Source organism: Arvicola amphibius, chromosome 8, assembly GCF_903992535.2.
Source record: "Arvicola amphibius chromosome 8, mArvAmp1.2, whole genome shotgun sequence".
Classification (NCBI taxonomy): Eukaryota; Metazoa; Chordata; class Mammalia; order Rodentia; family Cricetidae; genus Arvicola; species Arvicola amphibius.
The window spans coordinates 43,596,326-43,619,959 of record NC_052054.1 but is presented as its reverse complement, the minus strand read 5'-3'; the positions used below and the strand labels follow the sequence as shown (position 1 = coordinate 43,619,959).

At 37.8% G+C, this 23,634-nt stretch overlaps 1 protein-coding gene across 1 annotated transcript; it reads right to left on the bottom strand.

The window, feature by feature from the left end:
• Positions 1-21,297: 21,297 nt before the first annotated feature.
• On the bottom strand, positions 21,298-22,305 carry LOC119821696 (membrane cofactor protein-like). Its single transcript, XM_038340834.1, has one exon. It carries the CDS (start codon positions 22,303-22,305, stop codon positions 21,298-21,300), a length of 1,008 nt encoding a protein of 335 aa, XP_038196762.1.
• Between the last annotated feature and the right edge of the window lie 1,329 nt (positions 22,306-23,634).

Sequence of the window (23,634 nt, the reverse complement as noted above, 5' to 3'; positions counted from 1 at the left end):
AAAGCCAGATCAGATTACGTTTGATGACTGTGTCTAGTTTTGCCTGCAAGAAAAATGAAATTCTAGCTTCACTTGTATGCTAAAAATAGCATACTGCGTAGCATGCTGCAAAGGTGCTTCTGTCATCAAATGGTTGTTGTATGTTCTGAATCTTCACCATTGGTTGATCCCTTAGATTAACCCTTCTCAGAGACGTCCGGACCTCTGATCTTCCTTCCTTTGCATTTTTTTTCAGCTCAGAAGATGTTAAAGTGGTCTATACCCCAACACTTCTAACAGCAATTAGGGTGATCTCTGAGATGGGAGAATGAGGGCCTAGGAGTTAAATAAACCCCCAATATTCTAGAACTATTTAAAGGAACTTGGTCTCTGCTATATATATATATATATATATATAATATATATATATATATATATATATATATATATATATATATTTCACCATTTTAAAATACCAACATACTCTCCACTCCAGTGTGTTGGCAGAGGGTGCTTGTTCATTTCCAGCTGCCCAGAACCAAAATAATCACACAGAAACTATATTATTTGAAATATTGTTTAGCCAATAGCTTAAGCATATTTCTAGCTAGCTTTTATATTCTAAAATAACCCATCTCCATTATTCTGTACATCACCATGAGGTCATGGCCTACCAACAAAGTTTTGGTGAGCTCCATCGAAGGCATCTGTCTCCTGTGGCAGCTACATGGCTTCTTTCTGACTCTAATTACTCTCTCTCTCTCTCTCTCTCTCTCTCTCTCTCTCTCTCTCTCTCTTCCCTCTCTCTCTCTCTCTCCATCTCTGTTTGGATTTCCCACCTGACTTTACTCTGTTAATACATTGGCTGAAATCAGCTTTATTCATTAGCCAATAAAAGCAACACATATACAGAAAGACTTCCCACACCACCAATGCCATAGTCTACATATTTTGTTTTGAATAATATCTGACTGGGTTTAAATCTGTTGACTTCTTAGATTTCTCTGGATCCCTTTTGGAAGAACTGAATATGCTTTAGTATGGCATGCTAGCTTTATTGTTGGTACCTGACTATTATATCTGATTTTCATGCATATTCTTTAAGAAGTATATTAGCTTTACTATGCATTCTTTTACTTATAAGTCTACTTTCAAATGATGTTATGCCACTTACAGATAAGGCTATTCTATATTTTGTTTATTTATTTATTTTGGTTTTACAAGACAGGGTTTTTCTGTGTAACAGGCTCTGTCTGTTCTAGAACTACCTCTTGTAGACTAGACTGGCTTTGAACTCATGGAGATCTGTCCTGTGTGCTGGGATTAAAGGCATGTGACACTACCACCCAGCTCAGATAAGTCTCTTCTAAAAACATAAGATATTTCCTTTTGCTTTAATTCTATTACTGTAAGATAACTTAAATCTACATATGCTTTAAAACAAAGTATATTTTATTATTTTACTTTATTAGAATTTTAACATCATTTTTTATTGTTTTCTTAGAAATTTCACATCATACACTTCAGTCTCAGTCCTTTTCTGGCCCTTTTATGTCAGCCTTCTACCCTTGTAGCCTCCCTGCAAAAAACAAAAACCAACCAAACAAAAACCATTTCACCCCTCCATCTTTTTTGCCTCCCCATAATCTATTATTTTGCTGTAGAAGCTTCGAGAACTGAATTGTGTTATGCTGTATTCCCAATTACCCAAACAGCTTTAATTGCAAATGTTCATTGCAGTGGGTTGTTGGTCTGGTTTGCAGACTGCTCTTTCATTTCCCCACTCTTCCAACCTGAATAATCACACAGAAACTGTATTGATTACATCATTGTTTGGTCAATAGCTTATGCATATTTCTAGCTAACTCTTACATCTTAAATTAACTCATTTCTATTAATTTGTGAATTACCACAAGGCTCATGGTTAACCAGTAAGATTCTGGGGTGTCTATCTCCTTTGGCAGCTACATGACGTCTCTCTGACTCTGCCTACTTTTTCTCTATATTTCTGTTTGGATTTCTTGCCTGTCTTTACTCTACTAAGCCATTGACTGAAACAGCTTCTATAATAACCAATGGTATTAAAACATATTCATAGTATACAGAGGGGAGTCCCACATCACTGTTCAAGGCCTCTGGCTTCTGGCATACTATCAATACTGAACCTTCATTGAAACTTCTCTCAGATATCCTGATGTTGCCCCAAGTCATGGAGATACTGTGGCTATAGTTCTTCAGCACTAGTTCCTTCATCCACTCTAGCAGCTCAAAGATGTATTAGATGTTGGGATGAGCCAATTCATAGCTATAGATGTGGGCCCATGTGGTAACTGAGTTGTTCAGTCAAGGCATCTACTAGAACTGGCCCTCTCAAATGAGGGTCAGGGCCAGCTTCCTCTTGCCCCTACCACTGGGACCAGTTATCACAGTGTGGTTTGGAGGGACTGTTCTCCCACTGAGGCAGCTGGTGAGTACTTATTTTTTTTAACTGGAATCTTCAAATTCTTTCTAGACTTAAAATATCAACTGATGATTTATCTTATAAGTCACTGAAACTCTCTCTAGTTTTGGAAAATGTTTCTTATCTATTACTTAAAGATCTTTTTGTAGATCTTCAAGTTCACCAAGATATGTTTCCACAGTGCACAATTGTCTTATATCACCACTAATTTTAATTTTAAATACTATTACTTCTATACTTGGAAGGTTTTTATGATATATCTATATTTATATCTCTATCTATCTATCATCTATCTATCTATCTATCATCTATCTATCTATCTATCTATCTATCTATCATCTATCTATATCTATCTATCTATCATCTATCTATCTACCTATCTATCTATCTATCTATATATATATATATATAGAGAGAGAGAGAGACAGAGAGAGAGACAGAGAGAGAGAGATCTGATTCTGCCAGCAGGTAGATAAGGATCACAGACCCCATGTTTTCATGTTTGTAAAGCATCAAATTTTTTTATTTGATGCTTTATTCTGGAAACTTTTTGTTGTGGACTAATTGAGTTCAGTGTTTTTTATGGCTATTAATGTGGTGTGTATATAAGTTTCATTAATGTAAACTCATTTAGAAGATGCAGACATGCTTATAATAACCCTCAGTCTAGTCGTAGTTCAATTCTACTGCCCACGTGTGGTCTTCTTTGTCATATTTGACTTCTTAAGATTTAACTTGAATTCTTTATCCCAGTGGGAATTTGGTTTGTTCACCCTCTAGTTTCCACACATCAATTCTTTCATCCTATGCATACGCAAATTAATATATAACCACTGAGTTAGGGGCACCCACAAACAGATTTATGAAGACCATTCTCTCCGTAGTTTTCTTGGCTCTGAAACTATGACTCATAAAAAGCCTTCTCTCTTTCCTAAACAATTCAACCAAGTATGACAGCTTCCTCTGCCTGTTCAGAAAGAAGCATTCTGCTGAAGTATGTCTGTTTTATTTTCTTACAAATCTAAATACTGTTTTAACTGTATAGATAGTATTCAATGCTTAAGAGTGGTCACTCCACCTAATGAAATAGCTTTATATTCATGGTGAGGAGTTTATTCTGACATGATATTACATCATAGGCCAAAGTAGAAGTCCATTGCTTGTTTTTCGTGTTTGTGTATGTGGGTATGTGTGACGAGGGCCAGGGGGAGCCAGACAAGGGCCATGTCAGGCCCTACCAGTAGCCCTCCCAGAGACCAGACCTTAGTTTCAGGAACCCCTTTGAAACTGGTCTGATAGTTCTCAGGTGAAACCTTAACCCAGGGGCAGCCAATTACCAGGCACCCCTTGGTTTTCTGCTAGCTCGCAGATGACCACAGTCTCATAGTTATCCATATCCTGCTGCTGGAAAGTCCCTAACCACTAGAGACACCCACCAATCAATCCCTAGATGAATCTCCACTCACCAATCAGCCCCCAGACTAAAATCTTCTCCCTGGGATCTCCTAGCCAAGTTTAAAAGGGGGCCTGCAAGCCTCTTGGGTTCGCCCATTGCTACCTGAACTTGTTGGAAGTTTCTTTATTAATAAAGCACTCTTGCATATTGCATTTGTGTCTGGTGGTCTTTTATGGTACTTTCCATGGGCCCTAAATGTGTGTGTGTGTGTGTGTGTGTGTGTGTGTGTGTGTGTATGTGCTTATGTGTGGTGAGCACATGAATTCCTGGGTATGAATATAGTTGTTTGAGAGTTATGATGTCTATCCTTAGGTAGTTCCCACGTATTTTTTGATGGTATCTCTCCTTGGTTGGGCTGGAGATTTGTCATCTGGGACAAGCTGTCTAGTCCATGAGTTCCCTAGGGATTTGCCTTTCTCTGCCTCTCATCTCGCCAATGCTGCTTTGACAGGCATAAAGGGGCTATACTGAGTGAGCCATCTTCTTAGCTCCTTTGAATATTTTGTACAAGAATATTTGTTTCATATTTCAAAAGTGCTATCCTAGCTGCTTTATAGAGAACAAACTTTTGATGATCAGGGTGAATAGAAAGATATGATATCTTTCCAAAAATCTGTTAAAGTTTTATAAGAATGAGATAATGAATATTTTGGCTGGAATGATTTTAGTGTGTTTTATGAGAAATGATTGGGTGATTTTGTATTGAATTCAAAAGAAGGGAAGCTCAGTTACTCCTGACTATGATGTGGGCAAGAACAGTAAAAGATGAAACAAGGAAAAGAAAGTCAGACATTAATGACTTCTAAGGAAGTTCCTGGAAATAACATTTTGATTTGGTAAGGATAAGGTAGTAGGAATAATTTTAAAGAAGTTTAGGAGAAAAAAGAGCTCATTTTTTGAACAATTTATCTTTGGTAAGGCTATAAGAACTCCAAACTAGACAAGGAAGTTAGAGATTCTGAGGCCAAAATTTTATGAGTGTAAGAAGTTAATAGTTTAGAAGGCTTTGATATAATAACATGCACTGTGAAATTTCAAGCAAAGCATAAAATGTTCTGTGTTTTCCAATATGTTCTCAGATCTTTGTTTCCAAAAAGCATCTTGTGGAACCAATGATCTATGGGATATATTTTAGCAACTTTACTCTGTGAAAAAACGGAAGCTGGTGACTAATTGGGATGGGGTGTGGGTAGTCACATGGACTAAAATAGTTTGTAAAGGTTATTTTGGCAGGGGCATGATTTGATGAGAAGGAGCCTGGAGGCCTAGGGAACAGATGGGAGCCTGTTGATATCAGCACTTAAACAGTTGGGGATGAGGGTCCAGATGAAGGATGACAGGGGGAATCAAAATGAATATGTAGATGCAAAAGAGTGTGAAGGACAAAAAAAATCATCACAAATCATCCTTCATTTTAAAGACATATGTGGTAGAATGATAAGTGAAAAAATTCAGTATAGGTGAATATATATATATATATATACATATGTATATATATATATTCTGAATTATATATTTATTTGTCCAAGATCACTCAGATAAACCTAGAATAGGAAAACTGTATGTTCAATTTATTTTAAAACTAAATAAATTCCCCTATGATCCTTACTCTCTTGTAAGCACCTGTGGTGGTTTGAAAGAGAAAGGCTTACAAAGGGTGTGACACTATTAGGAGCTGTGGCCTTCTTGGAGGAAGTGTGTCACTATGGGGGCATGCTTTGTGGGTTTTTTTTTCGCTCAGGCTTCCCTTACTGTGTGTAAGTTAGCTTCAAGCTGCCTGTATGACAAGATTTGGAAGCATGCTCTCATGCTCCTGTCGTGATGACAATTGACCGAACCTCTGAAACTGTAAGTGAGCCACCTCAATTCAGCGTTTTCTTTCCAAGTGTTGCTGTGTCATGGTGTTTCTTCACAGCAATAAATCCCAAACTAAGATAGCACTCTAGTTTTATTTCTTTTGCTAAGATGAAAGATTCTCATTCTGGAGGAAAGGGGTCATTTAGCCTTACACTTCCATATCACAGTTCATCATTAATAGACATTAAGGAAGGCATCCAGCCCAGGATGGTATAAGTAGGAGCAGATGCAGTGGTTATGGAAGAATTCAACTTACTGACTTGCTCTCCATTGCCTTTTCAGATTGCCTTCATATACAATAAGAACAGCCTGCTCAGGGATGTCACTGGCCACAGTGAATTGGGGTGCTTCCACATCAGTCAGTGGCCAGGCGATGGTGGCGCACGCCTTTAATCCCAACACTCGGGAGGCAGAGGCACGCGGATCTCTGTGAGTTTGAGAACAGCCTGGTCTACAGAGCTAGTTCCAGGACAGGCTCCAAAGCCACAGAGAAACCCTGTCTCAAAAAACCAAAAGAAAAAAATGCCTCACAGACATGCTCACAGGCCAGTCTGCTGGTTGCAATTCCTCAATTGACATTCTCTCTTCTCAGATGCCTCTAGCTTGGGGCAATTTACAAAAAAAAAAAAAAAAAAAAAAAAAAAAAAAAAAAAAAAAAAAAAAAAAAACCAAAAAAAAAAAAACAAAACAAACTCTGAAAAACATATAAGAAAAATATGAAAAGATTATGTTATGTAATATTATAATTAATATGTGCTGAAATATAGGTCTGGAAAAAGAGTTCAGTTTTGATAGATGGTACAACCCTGCTCTTGCTGCTCTTGTATTAGAACTCAGTTAGATTTTGGCACCTACGTAGAGACTCACAATTACCTGTAACTCTATTTGCGGGGTATCTTACACCCTCTTCTGGTTTCTATAGGTTCATGTATATACACAGTATACATAAAAATGCATACTCCACACACACACATTTTTAAATTGTTTACTGAAAATATGCATACATAATCAGTATTCTGCAATGTGAATTGTTTGCGTTAATTTAAATATTATAAGATTCTTATAAAGGAATTTTGATATAAAATTTATAACACATAAAATATGTGATGTATAATTGGATTCATGATTTGAGTGACTATGATATATTTTCATGATTAAGTCATAACTGAAAGCCCCTTAGAACGTTGTTTCACTTTTGAAAGATATAGCTGCTAAAATTAGACAAATTTTTGAAAACAAAGTAATAGGACAAATGAAAAGTACAGCCCTAGCTATATGAGAATCACTTTCTTTACCACTGTATACTTTAACAACAAAGACAAACAACAATGAATTAGTGCCCCACACAGGTAGGTGATTTTCCTCAATAACTGAATAAATGCCACTTATTAATATATGCTAAGATGCTGACGAACTAGGTCGGTGTGATAAATAACCAGACCAGCTCAAGAACAACAGTGATATTTTAATAGTTGAAAAAGGGGGAACTCACGCTACAAGAGTGGGAGGTCCAAAATCCAAAGTGGTCCGGTGAGCACTGCAGAGAGGAGAGAGAGAGAGAGAGAGAGAGAGAGAGAGAGAGAGAGAGAGAGAGAGAGAGAGAGATCATGCACCTACATCTCCCTGTTTTACTACCTGGGCTCCAAGCAGCCACACCCTAACCAGATGTGATTGGTTGAGCTTCCCCATCACTAAGAACATATGTATGTGTGTGTGTGTGTATATATATATATATATATATATATGTATGTATGTATATGTGTGTGTATGTGTGTGTGTATTAGGCATCTTATAAATTACATTATTTGCTCTACCACACAAAAAACCTTTTACCAGTGCACTCGTGAAAACACTAAGATTTAGAACCGGACTTATTTCCTGCAGTACTGAATTATGGCTCAGGTAAATGAAACTTTCAGGTTGTGTTACTTCACACTCACAGCTTCTGGAATGCCACACAGCTTCTTGAATTTTGCATGTTGTGAAATTTTAATTTATTGCCTAACTGTAATCATCTAAGCCAACTTCTTGGCTAAAAGAGAGAATCCTCACCCAGAAAAGTTTGGTTGCTCACCTTCCTGGACCTGGAGGGAGTTGGGAGGACCTTGGACTCAACATAGTGTAGAGAACCCTGATGGCTGTTTGGCCTGGAGAGGGAGGGAGTGGGGGTATGGGTGGAGGGGAGGGGAGGGAAGGGAGAGGAGGAGGGGAGGAGATGGCAATTTTTAATAAAAAATAATAAACTGGAAAAAAAGAAATTAAGAAGGATGTATTAGTTGGTTTTCCCTCGATATCACCAAATACCTGAGGTTTGGAACTTTATAATCTGAATAGGTTTGCTTAGCTTAGTTTTGGAGGCTAGATTTCTCTTAGGCAGGCTATCACTTGATCTGTGATAAGGGCTGGATACTGGTGATATCATGCCTACAGAAATGGGAAAAAGATTTCTTTCTTTTTTTTTACCATCTCCACATTTGGTAGAGGATTATTACCCAATGTACAGAAAGAACTCAAGAAACTACACATTAAAAAAATCAAATAATCCAACAAAAAATGGGTTAGATTTAAAGAGAATTCTCAATAGAGGAATTTCAACTCACTGAAAAAAAAATCTTAAGAAATGTTCAACATCCTTAGCCTTTAGTAAAATGCAAATAAACACTAATTTGTGATTCCACGTAACTGTCAGAATGACTAAGATCTATAGCATGAGTGAGAGCTCATGCTGGAGAGGACACAGAGCAAGGGAAATATTCCTCCAAAACTGGTGGGAATGCAAACTTCATCAGCCACTAAAAAAATCAATATTGTTACTCCCCAGAAAACTGGAAATCAATCTTCCTCAAGACTCAGCTATACTACTGTTGGGCATATAACCACAAGGACACTTACTCAGCTATGTTCATTGTGGCTTTATTCAAAACTGGGGATGGAGGACACTAGGAGAATATATATCCCACTGAGTCAACAGAGTAGTCAACCAATGGGATCACACATACAGACTGAATTGGCAAGCACAGGACCTGCAATGGTCTGCACCAGATCCTCTGCATATATACTATAGCTGTTAACTTGGTGGTTTTGAGGGACTTCTAACAGTAGGGGCAAGCATGTCTTTGATTCATTTGCCTGCTCTTGGGACTATTTTCCTCCTGTTGAATTGCCTTGTTCAACTTTGGTGTGAGAGCTTCTTATCTTAACGGTATCTTATTTTGTTGTGTTTGGTTGTTTTCTCTTGGAGGCCCACTCTTTTTCTGAAAGGAAATGGAGGAGGAGTGGATTGGGGAGGGAGTGGGAGAAGCTGGAAGGATTGGAGAGGAAGGAATTGTGGTCGAGATATATTGCATGAGAGAAGAATCTATTTTCAATAAAAAACAAAAACACACTAAAGAACTCCTGATTTCTAGTGCAAATACATACACTATACCCAAACCATAGTTTAAAAGTTTGTTTTTAAAATCTCATTGCAAGTTTGCTCAGTTTGAAACAAATCTGACAAAGCAATACTGTACAATCTATTAAAAAACTATCAAAACCAAGTTGGCACACTGATGACAAAGGAAATTTGGGCAACAAATAAATAGATGCTGTATGAGGGGAATTGTGTATGAATTTTCCTGCCTAAGAAAATGATTAAAAGTTAGATTTTCAGAGGGAAATATGGTTTACAAAAGGAACTATGGTAATAAGGAAAAACAAATAAAAATGAGAAAGAAAAGTAATATCACCCTTGCTTTCTGAGCCATCTGTGGAAACCAGGCTGATGGGAGTCAAAGCCACAAGAGCAATAATAAATTCCAGTCCTGTTTGGGGATCTCATTACCAGGGAAATGCTTTCAATTGAGAAATACAGAGACCATCAACAGGTTCATCACCAGGACTGCTTTACTTATTTGTTCACTTTAATCAATTAATTGATTTGTTTATTTATGCTGATGAACCAGTGAGTTTAATTGGGGTTATGTACAGGAATATGAGTGAGAGTTTACTTACAGGAACGGAAATGACTCAGAGACAACCACATCCATAAAGTGCACTCCAGCACAGGTAAAGGCTCACCAAGGCTGGAAGCATGCAGTGTATTGTAGTACACTGTAGAGTCCACAGGCAGCTCCGGTTGAAGAGCATCGGTTCCATGTAAGTCAGTTGGTATGGGTCTTTTCTGGGCAGCTCAGCTGATCTCTACTTCTTCTTCTAGGCTCCCAGGCTGGTCTCTGTTTCTTTCAGCCATAAGCATGGCTGAAAAATTCCAAATGTCTTCTTTTTTTTGCAGTTTGGCTTGTCTAAATGTGATTCCTAGCAGTCTTTCCTCTCATTATGCTCATGGAGTAGCAAGAAGCTAGTGAATTTTATCCGCTTAAGGAGTTGCTTGAATCTGTTTTGAGTTGTTTACTTCCTACTTTAATGGAGCTTTCTTGTAGGATAGAGTGTTTCACCCTCCCCCCACCCAGAAACAACAAAACATTCTTTTGTTTCACCTCCTTGTTAACATACTGTACTAAAATAATCTCTCTCTCTTCTCCCCTCTCTCTTTACCTTTTCTTTTATATCCCCAGTTCTTAACATGTTTCCCTCCAAGCTGGAAGACTTTTAACCTCAGAAGAAAGTGCTACCCAACACCTGACAGAACTGACAGAACAGATACACATAATTATGTAGGGGAAGGTCTTGAATAGGCAGGCTTGGAAAGAGACATCAGTGAGCTCCATGAAGTTTAAGATTTGAGAAGACGTAGGATTAAAAGCAGATGGTGTATGTTAGAGTTGAAGTTGATACTGAAAAGTCTCTGTACATATATACACATTTGGATCACAGTGGAAGCAGATATGAAAAAGAGAGGAAAGTAAATGAAGACATCCAAAAAAGGACGAGAAAAAGAGCTTAAAGGAAGAACAGCTGAGATCTTGATCATCCTGATGTGTGACATACAGCTTTTCTGTGTTCCTATGAAACCCAAACTAACTTGTTAACACATCATCTAAGAAGTGACCCACAACTTCTTCATAGGAAAACATTCCTGTGTTGGAGAGATATCATAGCTGTGCAGAAATAAACACAATATCGTATAGTGTCATACAAGAAGTATTTGGGGAATTACAGCTCTGAAGAGAAAGGTTTCCCCAACACAAGCTTGCAGATCTGAGGAGAAAGGTATGGTGGAAGTCAGGAGCCAATGAATATGACAAAATCACACTTTACATCAAACCCCTTACAAGGGATTTATTGGGAAAGACACAAAATAGTGGCAACCTCTGCTTCAGTGGGAAACAGAAAAGAACTGGGCAGAAAGAAGGCTTCTGTAAGATTTATTGGAGATGGAATTTTCCAGGGTGAATATATCTTGGGTGGTGATTGGTGGAACTTCAAGACCTGAGCCTGGGGCAAGCCCAGGGATTTGTGAGTTTTCAAAATCCAGAAGTCCACTCAAACTTTTTACCCTACAGGTATGAAATCTCTTATGTCCATAGACTTTCTGTGGGATAACTGAGCTAGTTGTTTTACCTCTCTTAGCTGAAGATCCCTAATATGTTGTATGTATTTTATTGCAGAACTTCAGATCTATTCTGGTACATGATAACTAGCCTGAACTGTTTGCTCATTTATGTAATGTAAGTTGGGGACTTCCTTCATTGGAATGGCTAAGTTAGCATATGGAAAGTGGGCTGGAATCCAGGCTCCATTTCCCCTCTGCAGCTACACATTTTGCTGTACAGTTCACCGAATAAAACATGGAGACACTTTTCCTGTGTTATAAATTCAGAACCAACTGAAAGCTAATTCTCTTCAAAAATGGGTATCATGGCATACTAGGGCTGCTGTACACATTTCGGTTTGACCTTGACAGTAAATAGACAGAGTGAATTTTCAGACTTCCTCTATCATGAGACCATGTCACCTAACTTAGTTTCAATCTGTTAGCTGATGCATATCAACATATATAATTTAGGACATTCATTCTTTCTTAGGGAATGTCTATAATGGATAATTTAATTTAATAATAATATAATATAAAATAGTGTCTACTATTATCTTCATTTCAAATAAATGGAAACCGAGCCTTGTGTAATGAAAACATCTTGGCCAATCACACAATAATATATTACCCACAACTTTGTCCTGTCCTTCCTTTTTTCCTGTCTGATTTGGTAAAAATTCCAAGATACAAATAAGAACCTGGTAACAGATATACAGGCTCTTGAAATAGCTTGTACAAGTCCTGAGTTCAATCTCCAGAAAACCAAATAATTTTTTTTAAAGATTAGACACCATGGCACTTGCTTATAATCCGAGTTCTGGAAAAGCTGGGATATTTGGCTCACTGAGACTCACTGGCCAGCTGGTCTAGCTTAATTGATGAGTTCCAGGCCAGAGAAATACTCTATCTTAAAGCATAAGATGAACAGTCTTAGGATGACTGCCAATGTTGTCTTCAGAGCATCTTTTTAATCTTACAAACAGCCATGTGAGAAAAAAAGAAAATCTGTTTAAAACATTAGGACGGATAGATTTGGGCAAGGGAAGGGCCTGTTCTTCTGACCGGAGCCCAGTGCTCTTCTGTCTCAGATCCTATCTTCAAACACCATGTTTGGAGCAGCTTTCTCTAAATACTGACCAGGGATGGAGTGAGGAATCATTGCTGGTGCTCCTACTGTCAGCACCAGGGATTCCTGCATTTTCTTATATGTAGACAGATTTATTTAATCCATGTGATTATCCAAGAATAAGTAGTCCAGAATAACACTGGGTTCAAGGATGGTGGAGCCCTACAGAATTCCAGATTAAGAACTGATCTTCATATAGTAAAAAAGCATTTTCATTTTACCTTAATTTATTATCTAATAAGCACAGGTATATACAAATGATATGCACACACACATATATAAAATATATGTAGTCATATATAGAAAGGTCTATTTTTGTGTTATCAAATATATATATAATTAATATTCATGTTAATCTATTCAACAACTATAATTATACATGTGTGGTTAATCTAATTATTAATGTTTATGTATATATTTTTAATATACCAAGAAAATATAGGCACATTTGTTAGAATAAAACTTTATTTTCCCCTAGTGAACATGCTAAGTGAGTTAGGTTTCATTTTAGCTTGTGTGGTACATCATTTAAAGCTTCATAATTGAAATGTTTACTTAAACTTTGTCTAGTTTTTGATATAAAAATATAATTGCATCATTTCTCTTTTTCTTTTTCTTCCTAAGACTTTAAAAAAAAAGTCAAATAGCTTGCCAAGAGGCAACTAAAAGAAAGCAAGTTTTTGTTGTTCTTTTGTTTTATTTTGTTTTTAGAGAGAGGGCTTCTCTGTAGCTTTGAGGCCTGTCTTGGAACTAGCTCTTGTAGACCAGGTTGACCTTGAACTCATTTTTATAATGACATGGTATTGTTAACCCTAAAGAAAAAGGCTTGACAATAATTTAGTGTGGTAATATGGCAAATAATACTGTAATTGAAAGCAATTTAATTGCATAGGAAAAGGATAATAGAAACAGGAGTCTTAAAACTCATTTGAATGGTGACTGTGAAGTGTGTTTGGGGCACAAGGGGAAGGTTTTTAGCTTGTGATAGTGTTGACCCACTTTTCAATGTTTCTGAGCATCTCGTGTGTTCTTCTCTCACTGTTCCAGCTGCTCCTTATGGTTTTACCCCTGTCATTTGGTCTAATAGTCTGCATTGCTTTGGATCAATAGGTTTTGTGGATCATCTGTGAATTGCTGCTCATTTAAATACACTAGCTTTAAAAATTTTTATATTTTAGTCTTGAGCTAGCTAAAAAACACACAAAAGCACCAGCCTTTTTACTTATAAATCTACTTTTTCTCAGCCCATAGGAAAATTGTATTTTCAAGTGCTACATAATACATTTCTGTATCTAGTATTTTCTGTGTCCAAGAGTGGCTATCACTAAGTCATTTCAAGTGTTTGACTACAGCACTGTTATTCAATTAAATATTTACTGGAGAAAAAGTAAGTGGAGTTGCCACTGAGGAACATGCAAAGTGAGAGCAGCAAACTCATGGCTTTGAGAAAAATGCTCACTGGAAAATAGTCTTTCACTGCAAGACAACTGCCTTCTTTTGAAAGGAGAGACTTCATTTCTTAAAAACCCTTGTCGGTCTGATTTCAGGGAGAACTAAGGATAAGAAGTAGAACCTGGAGATGCTTTGGAAAAACAAGTGCCTTGGTCCCCCATGGCAAAGAAATAGATGGCAAAAGAAGATAAAATGTGAGCGATTCGCTGAGTACAGTCAGTAACGCCTGTGTTCACAGTTCTCAAGCCCTCTTAGGATAGATTTCTTTTAATCAAGAGTGGAAACACCATGTTCTTTACAGAATCTGACACCATTTCCAGAATATCTGAAGGGTGGTGAGGGAGTATACATCTCACGACTACCAACAGAGAAAAACATTTTAATTTTTTAGGCTTTGAAGGTTTTATTTATCCTCAGTGAGTTTCTTTTTTTTTTTTTTTTTTTTTTTTTTTTTTTTTTTTTGGTTTTTCGAGACAGGGTTTCTCTGCAGCTTTTTTTTTTTTTTTTTTTAGAGCCTGTCCTGGAACTAGCTCTTGTAGACCAGGCTGGCCTCGAACTCACAGAGATCCGCCTGCCTCTGCCTCCCGAGTGCTGGGATCTCAGTGAGTTTCTTTTTCTTTCCTCTTTGCCATGCTTTCCGCCCTCCCTTTTGTTTCTTTGTTTCTTTAGTATGACCAGATATGAGGTATTGCCTTGTTTGGACTAATTTGTTGTTGTAGCCTCGGTGGCTCATCAGAGAGGTGTGGAACTTCACTGAGTCCTTCCACACATTCGGGAATGGAAGGCCTAGGTTATGGCGTCAGGAGCAGTGTTTTCTCATGACAGGTAGTTAAAAACACTGGGATTTCGCTTAGGGTTTGTATGTGTGTTTTCTACAGTAAGTACAGACTCTATACTCCAATGTCAATCAACAAGTGTATTGTTTCTGATTTAGAGATACACAGTTCCAATCTTTACAGATACTCAGAATGTCTGAATGCCATTCCATTAAAAAAACATGTAGTCTGAGAATGAGCCAAGCTGGGTGTTGCTCGGAAAGAAAGCCTATCACTGGAGTTCACACTTCTGCCATAGCATTAGCAACACATCTGAAGCCTGAGGATATAGTTATTAACCTGTTTATACTAATTTGCTAGGATTGTAAAGACAAGAAAAAGTAGGGGATTCCATGGACTCATTTGTAAGATATGGTATGATATGGGTACCAAATCCACTTATGTCTTTAAATGAATCTCTTGCAATGGATGGAAGTGTGATGCTAAGAAAAGTGCTGTGGGACAATGGTTTTTATCCTGTCACTCGTATTATTCTTAATAAAATGCTGATTGGCCAGTAGCTAGGCAGGAAGTATAGGCGGGGTGACAGCAACCAGGCAGGAAGTAGAGGCATGGCAATGAGAATTATGGGAGCAGGAAAGTTTCAGCCCATAGTTGTCACCCAGACACAGAGGAAGCCAGACACAGAGCAAGCAAGATGTGACTGCCATGCCAAAAAAGGTACCAAGCCATGTGTCTAACACAGATAAGAATTATGGGCTAATATAAGTTGTAAGAGTTAGTAAGAAGCCTGAGCTAATAGGCCAATCAGTTTATAATTAATAGAGACCTCTGTGTGTTTATTTGGTACTAAACGGCTGTAGAACCGGGCAGGATGGAAACCTCTGTCAACAGAAGAGTAAGAGGGAAGATAAACAAAGGTACTCAGCAGAATGCCACCTTCAGGTGGACACATGAATTAGATGGAAGTTTATTCCTAGACTTTGTATTTTATAAAGTCATGTTTAACATATTCACTTATCACATACACATGCATATACCACATATGTAGTCTATTTGTATTTATATATGTAACATGTATATTTTAAGAATCTATTTAAAACTGTGATAAAATACTTGAAATAATTTAAAAAGTGAACATATTTATTTTGGCTTGAATGACGATTCAACTCATGACTGCTTGATTTCAGAAACTTGGGTACAATATCTTTGTGGCAGGAGACTATGAAGATGGGACTCATTCTCACAATAGATAAGAAACATCAAGGAAAGGACCAGAGACCAAGTCTCATTTGTGAAGGTTTCCCAAGGTCCATTTCCTTCAACAGGTTTTATATACATCCTAGAACCTCTCAAAATAATGTTAGGAGGCAGGCACCAAGTGTTCAACACTGGAGCCTGTAGGGACATTTCATATTCAAAACTGAATACTCTATGCTGACTTCTCACCAAATTATATTGCAAAATGCATTTAGTCCATCTTTGGGAGTTCCCTAAGTGTTCACAATTCCAACATTATTCAAGAGTCTTAACTTCAAAATCTCTGAGACTCCAGGCAATCTCTGAACTCTGAGCTCCTGTAAAATGAAACACAGGTTACATAATCCCAAGGTATAAAGGAGCAAAGGGAAGTGTCTCATTCCAAGGAGAAGGGATGAGAGAAGAGCAACGTGGATTGAAAGGGAGCAAGACCTTTGAGCACAGGAGCATAGGACGGTAGCTCATGTGCCCATCAATAAATGACAGCTTTGCTGAGCCAATTCTCTTCCCCCCAACTTCATAATGTATTCCCAAGTAATCAAATTCAGGTTACCTGGCTTATGTGGCAAATACCTTTATGTGTGATGTGCTTGCTGTCTCACAGGCCACTACTAGTCAATTTTTTTAAATGTCATTCTGGTCTTAGCTCCCAGAATTGTCCGTTCTGTTTATGATAGTCTATGACTTCTCTAATGTGTGCCTCCAAACTTTTCCAAATCTCTGCAAACTGCTAACAATACCTAAGGACCATATGGTCAGGTTTGGTCATAGCAACAGTCCAACTCCAGGCATCCATTTTCTGTATGGATTACTTGACCATTCAGAATGAGGACCCCATTGCACTAGGTTTAGAAGCCCAGTGGGACTTTCTCTTGCTTGGCCTACCCTGCTTGCTTGCTTAAGTGTCACTATGCACTCTTATACAGAAATAAACATCTGTTTTGTCAAAATGATTTGGATTGTGTAGTCTCATTTTCTTAAGATCCATTTAAAACATTAGGACATGATATAGTCACCCCCCCAAAAAAACCATACCTTTAATGATATATCCTTCAGCTAGACACAGCCATATAAAGTTTCCAGAGTATTACAAACAATACGATCCGCTGTCAAACAAATGTTCAACACAAATGACAATTGGGAACATTTCTTATTCAAATCATAACACTAACAATCTAGGAGTGATTAGAAAAGTACTATTAACACTTAAAAACATTTCTTGGTTTTCATGATTTTATTTAGCATAGTGATGATAAGTTTTTAAGGCATAGTTTTGTGCCTTAATTAAAAAAAATAAATTATACTGAGCACTTCAGTGTGTCTATAAACTCTTTGTATAGCCAACTGTGGTGGCACAAACCAATAATCCTACTATTTTGAGGGTTTAGTCACAAAGATTATGAGTTTATGGTACACATAGACTACAAGAGTGAAAGAAAAATGTTTTATACACTTCATATTAAACAAATTATTAAGCCTCTACAGAATAGTTTTATGATTTCTTTAATCACATTTTGCATTTGAAACAAATGATTTATGTCTTTTCCAAATCCTCGTTATGTTAAGTAATTCTTTCTCCCATCACTTCTTTTCCTCACTGTTCCTATTCAGCTTAATAAAAATGCGGTGTGAAAACTCTGAGGTCTTTGGGATATTTTAAAATGGGGGTGAAACTTTTAGGAAAATATTTAAGTCCATTAATTGGTATATTGAGAAAGCTCATAAAGGAGAGGAAAGATGTGATGATAGCATCCCTACAAAAGACAAACTTGAATCAAGACTGTATGGAGACAATGAATATGCATATTTATATACATATGTGTATTTATGCATATGTTTTGTGCAAATATGTGCACATATTTGCATGTGTCTTTACATGTTAGGTGAGCTACATGAAACATTAAGTACTTAGCACCTGGGATTAAGAACAGTATGTGTAGCAATGTCCAATTAAGTTCTAAATCACATTACCAGTTCAGCAGCCTTTATAGGGTAATGTGGTCACATGGCTATGGATTATTGTGGCAGCTGGCATGTATTCCTCTTTTAATCCAGATGTTTCAGTAGCTGAGTCCCTTCAAGGCAGGAAAGGGAGACTCTTGAGTTAATTAGTGGTAACTTAAGCCTAAGTAATACTCACATAATCTGATAGGAACTATATGTTGAGCAAAGTCAAGGAGAAAAGGCTACTGAGGAGCAGTTATGGCACTGGCTGTGCACACTGGCAATGGAAACAGACCATTCAGGTCAGAGAAATTTGTCCAGGCAGAAGGAAGAAGCCATGGTCCCGAGATATTCAGATACTTTGTGAGTTATTCTTTTTCCACATTTTTTTTTAAAAAAGTGTATTTCATTTCAGAAATTCTACAAATAGTGTGTATGTGTGTTTGTGTGCATGCAAGTGTATAATCCTGAAAAATGAATGCCAGTCAAGCACTGTACTCCCCAGCTGTATCCCTAGCACTGATTTACTTTTGAAGAGTAAAGAGTCCATATGTTGGCCTTTGCCTCACTCCACAGCCCACTTGGTCCTTGAGTTCTGTATCCTCGTACCTCAGCTTCACATGCAGACAGAATCAGAGATCTATACTGCCATGTCCAACATCAGATGTAAAGTCTTATTCTAAACAGATTTGAAGAGCCAGTTTTCAAGAAAATGAATTACTGCCACTGTCTATGAAAATTGCTGATTTGCTGTATTTTTGCTCTTAAAAAATTTTAATTCAAATGTGCTTTTTTTCTTTGATTTGAACTTCTTTTTAAACAGAAAATTAGTGTGTTTTATACTAAGGTGAATCATTTATCAAACAAAACGTCAAGTATCAATAATTAATTGGAATATTTTTTCAGTGCTAAAATCAAACTCAGTCTTACACATGCTAGAAAGGCATTTTAGCACCAAATTTTATCTTCAGCCTGGAAAAATATATTTTGTGTAAGAATAAATTCACTTTAAGCATAAAATAGTCAGTTTAAATGTTATTAGATTTTTAAAAGAGTATTGCTATTTTTTGGTTATTAGTAATTAGTACTTTCTTGAAAAACAGGTCAGAACAGTAATATCAAACTTTAATTCAGCTGATTGCAGAATTCTTGTTTATTTCTATTCCAATATTGTAATCTTAAGGAGCCTTCAGGGGTTCCCAAGGAAAGAGCACATCTATTGTGTGGTCCACATGTCTGAATGCATGAAACAGCATCATTTTGAGTCACTCTTGAATCTCAGTTATATGATCCAACCATTGCATATACATAGCTATGTGTGATATATGATACGTACATGGGTGTGTGTGTGTGTGTGTTTGTAAGTGTTTAAAACACAAGTTTTAAGAATATGATTTGAATTAGAAAGGCAGTCTCCTTTACCTTCCTCCTGGTCTTCTCAGGAGAGACCATCTAGACAGGAGGAAAAGGATACCTCTCTGAGCATTAACCATTCATATGAACTATTTTCGTGTCTCTCGTTCTTTAAAATAACACATTTATAGTGCACCAGTTAAAGTTGCTTTCTATGGAATATGTTGCTTGATTTTCAGCATTTCATGAGATGAGGTAAGAATTGATATTCCAGATCTGAGGGCTTCTCATGGCCAAGATGTTATAAATGGACTAGATTCTGGTACAACTTGAGTTTATTGGAATTTATTCTATATGAAACTACCTACTTAATGATGACATGTTTAAAATAAGTTTCCATTTAAGATAGGTAAGAACTACCCATAGCCAGGTCTTAAGAGTGGGTTACTCAATATATGAAATATTCTTTATGGAAAATATGAGGAAGATTGAGTCATTCACTTGGAAATGAGAGCCAATACTTTTATAGATTTCAGGGTTCTGCTAACTCATAGATGCATGCATGATGTTTATTGACGTTTATTGAAGTACAAACTAGTAACATACATATCATTTAAGTTTCCTTAAATAAACAGTAATGATATTACAAAACTACAGAAATAAAAAAGAAAGTCACTGACTAATTTATGAAAATTTTGCAATATCCCTAGCCAAGGAAGCCAAACATGTCCTAGTCTCGCTTTGTAGATTTTCTCCTTTTAATGAATAAAAGTTGACCCAGTGTATTCATACTTGTTAGTGCTTTCTTCAATGAAAATTGTGACCTTAAAATTTTTAAGCATAAAGAATTGAAAGTAAAGAGTTAGCATTGGTGTTTGTACAAATCATCCTGAAATCATCATTAATGAATGAAAGTTTTATTTTGAACTGGGTAGTGTGCAGGTCATACAATTTATATACATTGAGGCTATCAAAGAGACTGTGTGTGTGTGTGTGTGTGTGTGTGTGTGTGTGTGTGTTTTATTTAAAGGCAAATAGAAAATATGTTCCTAACCCAACTTCAAAAAAGGATCAAAGAGTCCGGTTTGGTCCCCTGTTTCATCAGTCCCATTCCGACTGGACTTGGTGGTCTCCCGTTAGATCTGTCCCACCGTCTCAATGGGTAAAAGCACTCCTCGCGGTCCTGGCTTCCTTGCTCATGATCTCCCTCCTTTTGTTCCTCATCAGGACCTTGAGAGCTCAGTCCGGTGCTCCTATGTGGGGCTCTGTCATTTTCTCCATCCAATGCCAGGTGAAGGTTCTATGATGATATGCAAGACCTTGGACTTAACATAGTGAAGGGAACCCTGATGGCTCTTTGTCTTTGGAGAGGGGTGGAGTGGGGGTATGGGTGGAAGGGAGAGGAGGGAAGGGGGAGGAGGAGGGGAGGAGATGGAAATCTTTAATAAAAAATGAGAAAAAAAACAAAAAAAAAAACAAAAAAAACAAAGGAAAAAAAGGATCAAAGAATAATTACACTCAAACCACATTATGCCCCCATTGCATTCCCATTATGAAAGAACAGTTGCAGCTACGAGAGTGAAATTACAGCACAGTTATTGTATATCTGAAGATGTTTTAATAGAGCTAAAATGATAGATTATAAAATGTTGTAAAAGGAGTGGCGGGCTGCTTCCCACCTCCTGGCTCCCGACCGCCTGGCTAGCTTATACCCCAAAATAACAACAGACAAATTAATTATATTCATTTATTCATTTAAACACTGCCTGGCCCATTTTTTCTAGCCTCATATTGGCTAACTCTCACATCTTAATTAACCCATTTCTATTAATGTGTATTACCACTTGACTGTGGCTTACGAGCATGAGTCTAACCAGTGTCCATCTTGGAGAGAAGAGCCATGACATCTGCCACACTTCCCTTCTGTTCTGTCTACTCCACCCACCTAATTTTCTGCCCTATCAAAAGGCCAAGTCATTCTCTTTATTTAACCAATGAAAGCAACACAGAAAGAAGACCTGCCTACACCAATAAAACAGGGTATGAAAACCATTCAGCCTGCTGTGCTTAGAATAATTAATTTATTCTGGCAGCTGACGTTTCTAGTTTATTCCTCTCTTCTTCACCCTTTGAGGATGTCATAATGAGCAGTGCAAATTACTGTAGCTCCAACACAGCCATCATTATCAGAGAGATGATCCATCCCTTTGAATGTTCAAAACCAAATGCTTCTCCTTTGATAGAGCTCAGAACACTTGTGCTGGAAGATATTGCAGGAGGGGGACGTGGGGGAGGAGAGGAAGGTGGAGGAGGAGGGGGCTCGCTCCGACATACTGGAATTGGTGGCTGCCATGTATTATTACCCTCACACATGACAGTGTTGCTCCCATGAAGAAAAAGCCCCTTGTTACATTCAAACATGACCCTTGCTCTATAGGAGTATTTCTTACTGAATCCTGACGTCTGTCTCCCATTCTGAATTACGGGATGTGGACATCTGACCACTTTGCATTCAGGAGGGTTAGCGCTCCATTCTCCATTTGCAGAGCAATAGATCTGTCTCTCACCAACAAGGGACAGTTCATCCTGGCCAGGAACACGGTTACATTGGTAAGTTGCCACTTCATGGTATTCAAATACGTCTTTGTGACTTGGGGAAAATTTTCCATTTTTTATATTTGGAGGTGGCCGACATAAAATCTTTGTACATATTGGGGGTTCATCACTCCACTGTACATCTGATCCTGTAAGCAGACAATATAGAATTCCTTCACCAATTAAGACAAAGCCAGGATGGCAAGTATATTGAATTTGTGTACCAAACTCAGAACTTCCATTCAGGTAGTTTACTTGACCATTTACGGGATCTTCTTGCCTTGGACATGATTTTTTGTAACAAGCATCCTGTGAAATGGGTGACCACTGGCCGTTTGCAGTGCACACACTGGAGATGGTGACAGTAGGTCGTCGTATATATCCTGGTCTGCATGAGTATTCCACTTTTTCCCCAGTCCCATAAGTGTCTTTAGCATCGCCATCCAGCTTCATGTTTGGAAACCATGGTGGCTTACCACAGGTATCAGAAGATGTAGGCATCAAGGCCACCAGGAGGGTCACAAGAATGCGCTGAGCAGAAAAGTGTTCTGGTTGATGTTGGAGAGGCATCAGGCTCAGTATTGAACAGGTCAGGCTTTATTTAAACAAGCTGAAAAAGAAAATCATACCCGGAAGTCTAGAGCAGGCCTTTCTTAGTCTGATTACCATACGCAACAATCCCTACATCCACCTAGCGTCAAGACTAGAAGACTGATGGGCGTGGCCAAAGCCACGCCCAGGAAGAAAGTCACCAAAAGTACTGGTTCGCTGGGTCTATCAACAAATCAAGGGAATCTTGCTGAAAGGCTGTTTTGGGTTAGCTGCCTCCATCTACAATACTTAATTTTTGTTTATCAGAAATGGGGTTTATTTTTGAAGATCGATTCCTAGATGATGTATTTTTGGTGCTTTCTGTCTGAATTTGCCCCTAAACAAGCCTAATGATAAATATTTGCGTGCATGGAAACTCTTTGAAAGACTCTAGAATGCTCAAATAAGGAATTTGGAAAAATAGGATTAAGAAAGAAGAAAGTCAAATTTCCAATGCTGTTATGACAAAGTTACCCTGTGGCAACAGCGAACGAATCCTGCTGTGGATCCCTAGCAGGCTATCACAATCCCCTTAGAATCAGCCTATAAGAGACTGGACACCCTGAGGGTAGAACTCATTAGTACTAATGATTAGTACTTGCTTCCCTTGACCATAGTTCCTGGTAGATCGAGTCACAGCTATGCCTTCCTGAGACACCTCCTTCTTCAAGAAAATATCTGCTTGCAACATGCAAGGATCTAGAAGACGGACTGACAGACAGGCCAACATGAGTGTAGTTGGAAGCTGAAAATCATTAATCATCAGTTCCAAAGCGCTTGTTAGCATCTGCTTGGGATCAGTCTCCAACTTAGTTTAATGTTTCCATTATAGTCCACGCATTTCGGAATATTATTTTCTTGCTTCCTTTCACTGAGGAATCTCAGGATGTGTAGGTGCCAGAAAAAAATGTTGCCGATAAAGTTTTTTCCAAACTGTCATGGTTCTCTTAGCCACCTGGTGCTTGAGAGACATGCTATACTGAAAAGGGACTGGTTTTCTTCAAGAACAAAACAAAACACCCCCCTCCCAGAGAGAGAGAGAGAGGAGAGAGAGAGAGAGAGAGAGAGAGAGAGAGAGAGAGAGAGAGAGAGAGAGAGAGAGAGAGAGAGAGAGAGAGAGGCAGAGGAGGAACAAGGCCCGAAATGTGGAAGACAAGTGAGCTACTGCATCATGTTCCCTTTGTTTCCCTAGTTCTTCCTCATTTTATTTGTTGTAAATCAGCCTAGAAACATTTTTGACCTTTCATGTGTCCTTTTTTTCTTAGAGATTTATTTATATTAAAAGTTATACAATATTCTCATCATGAT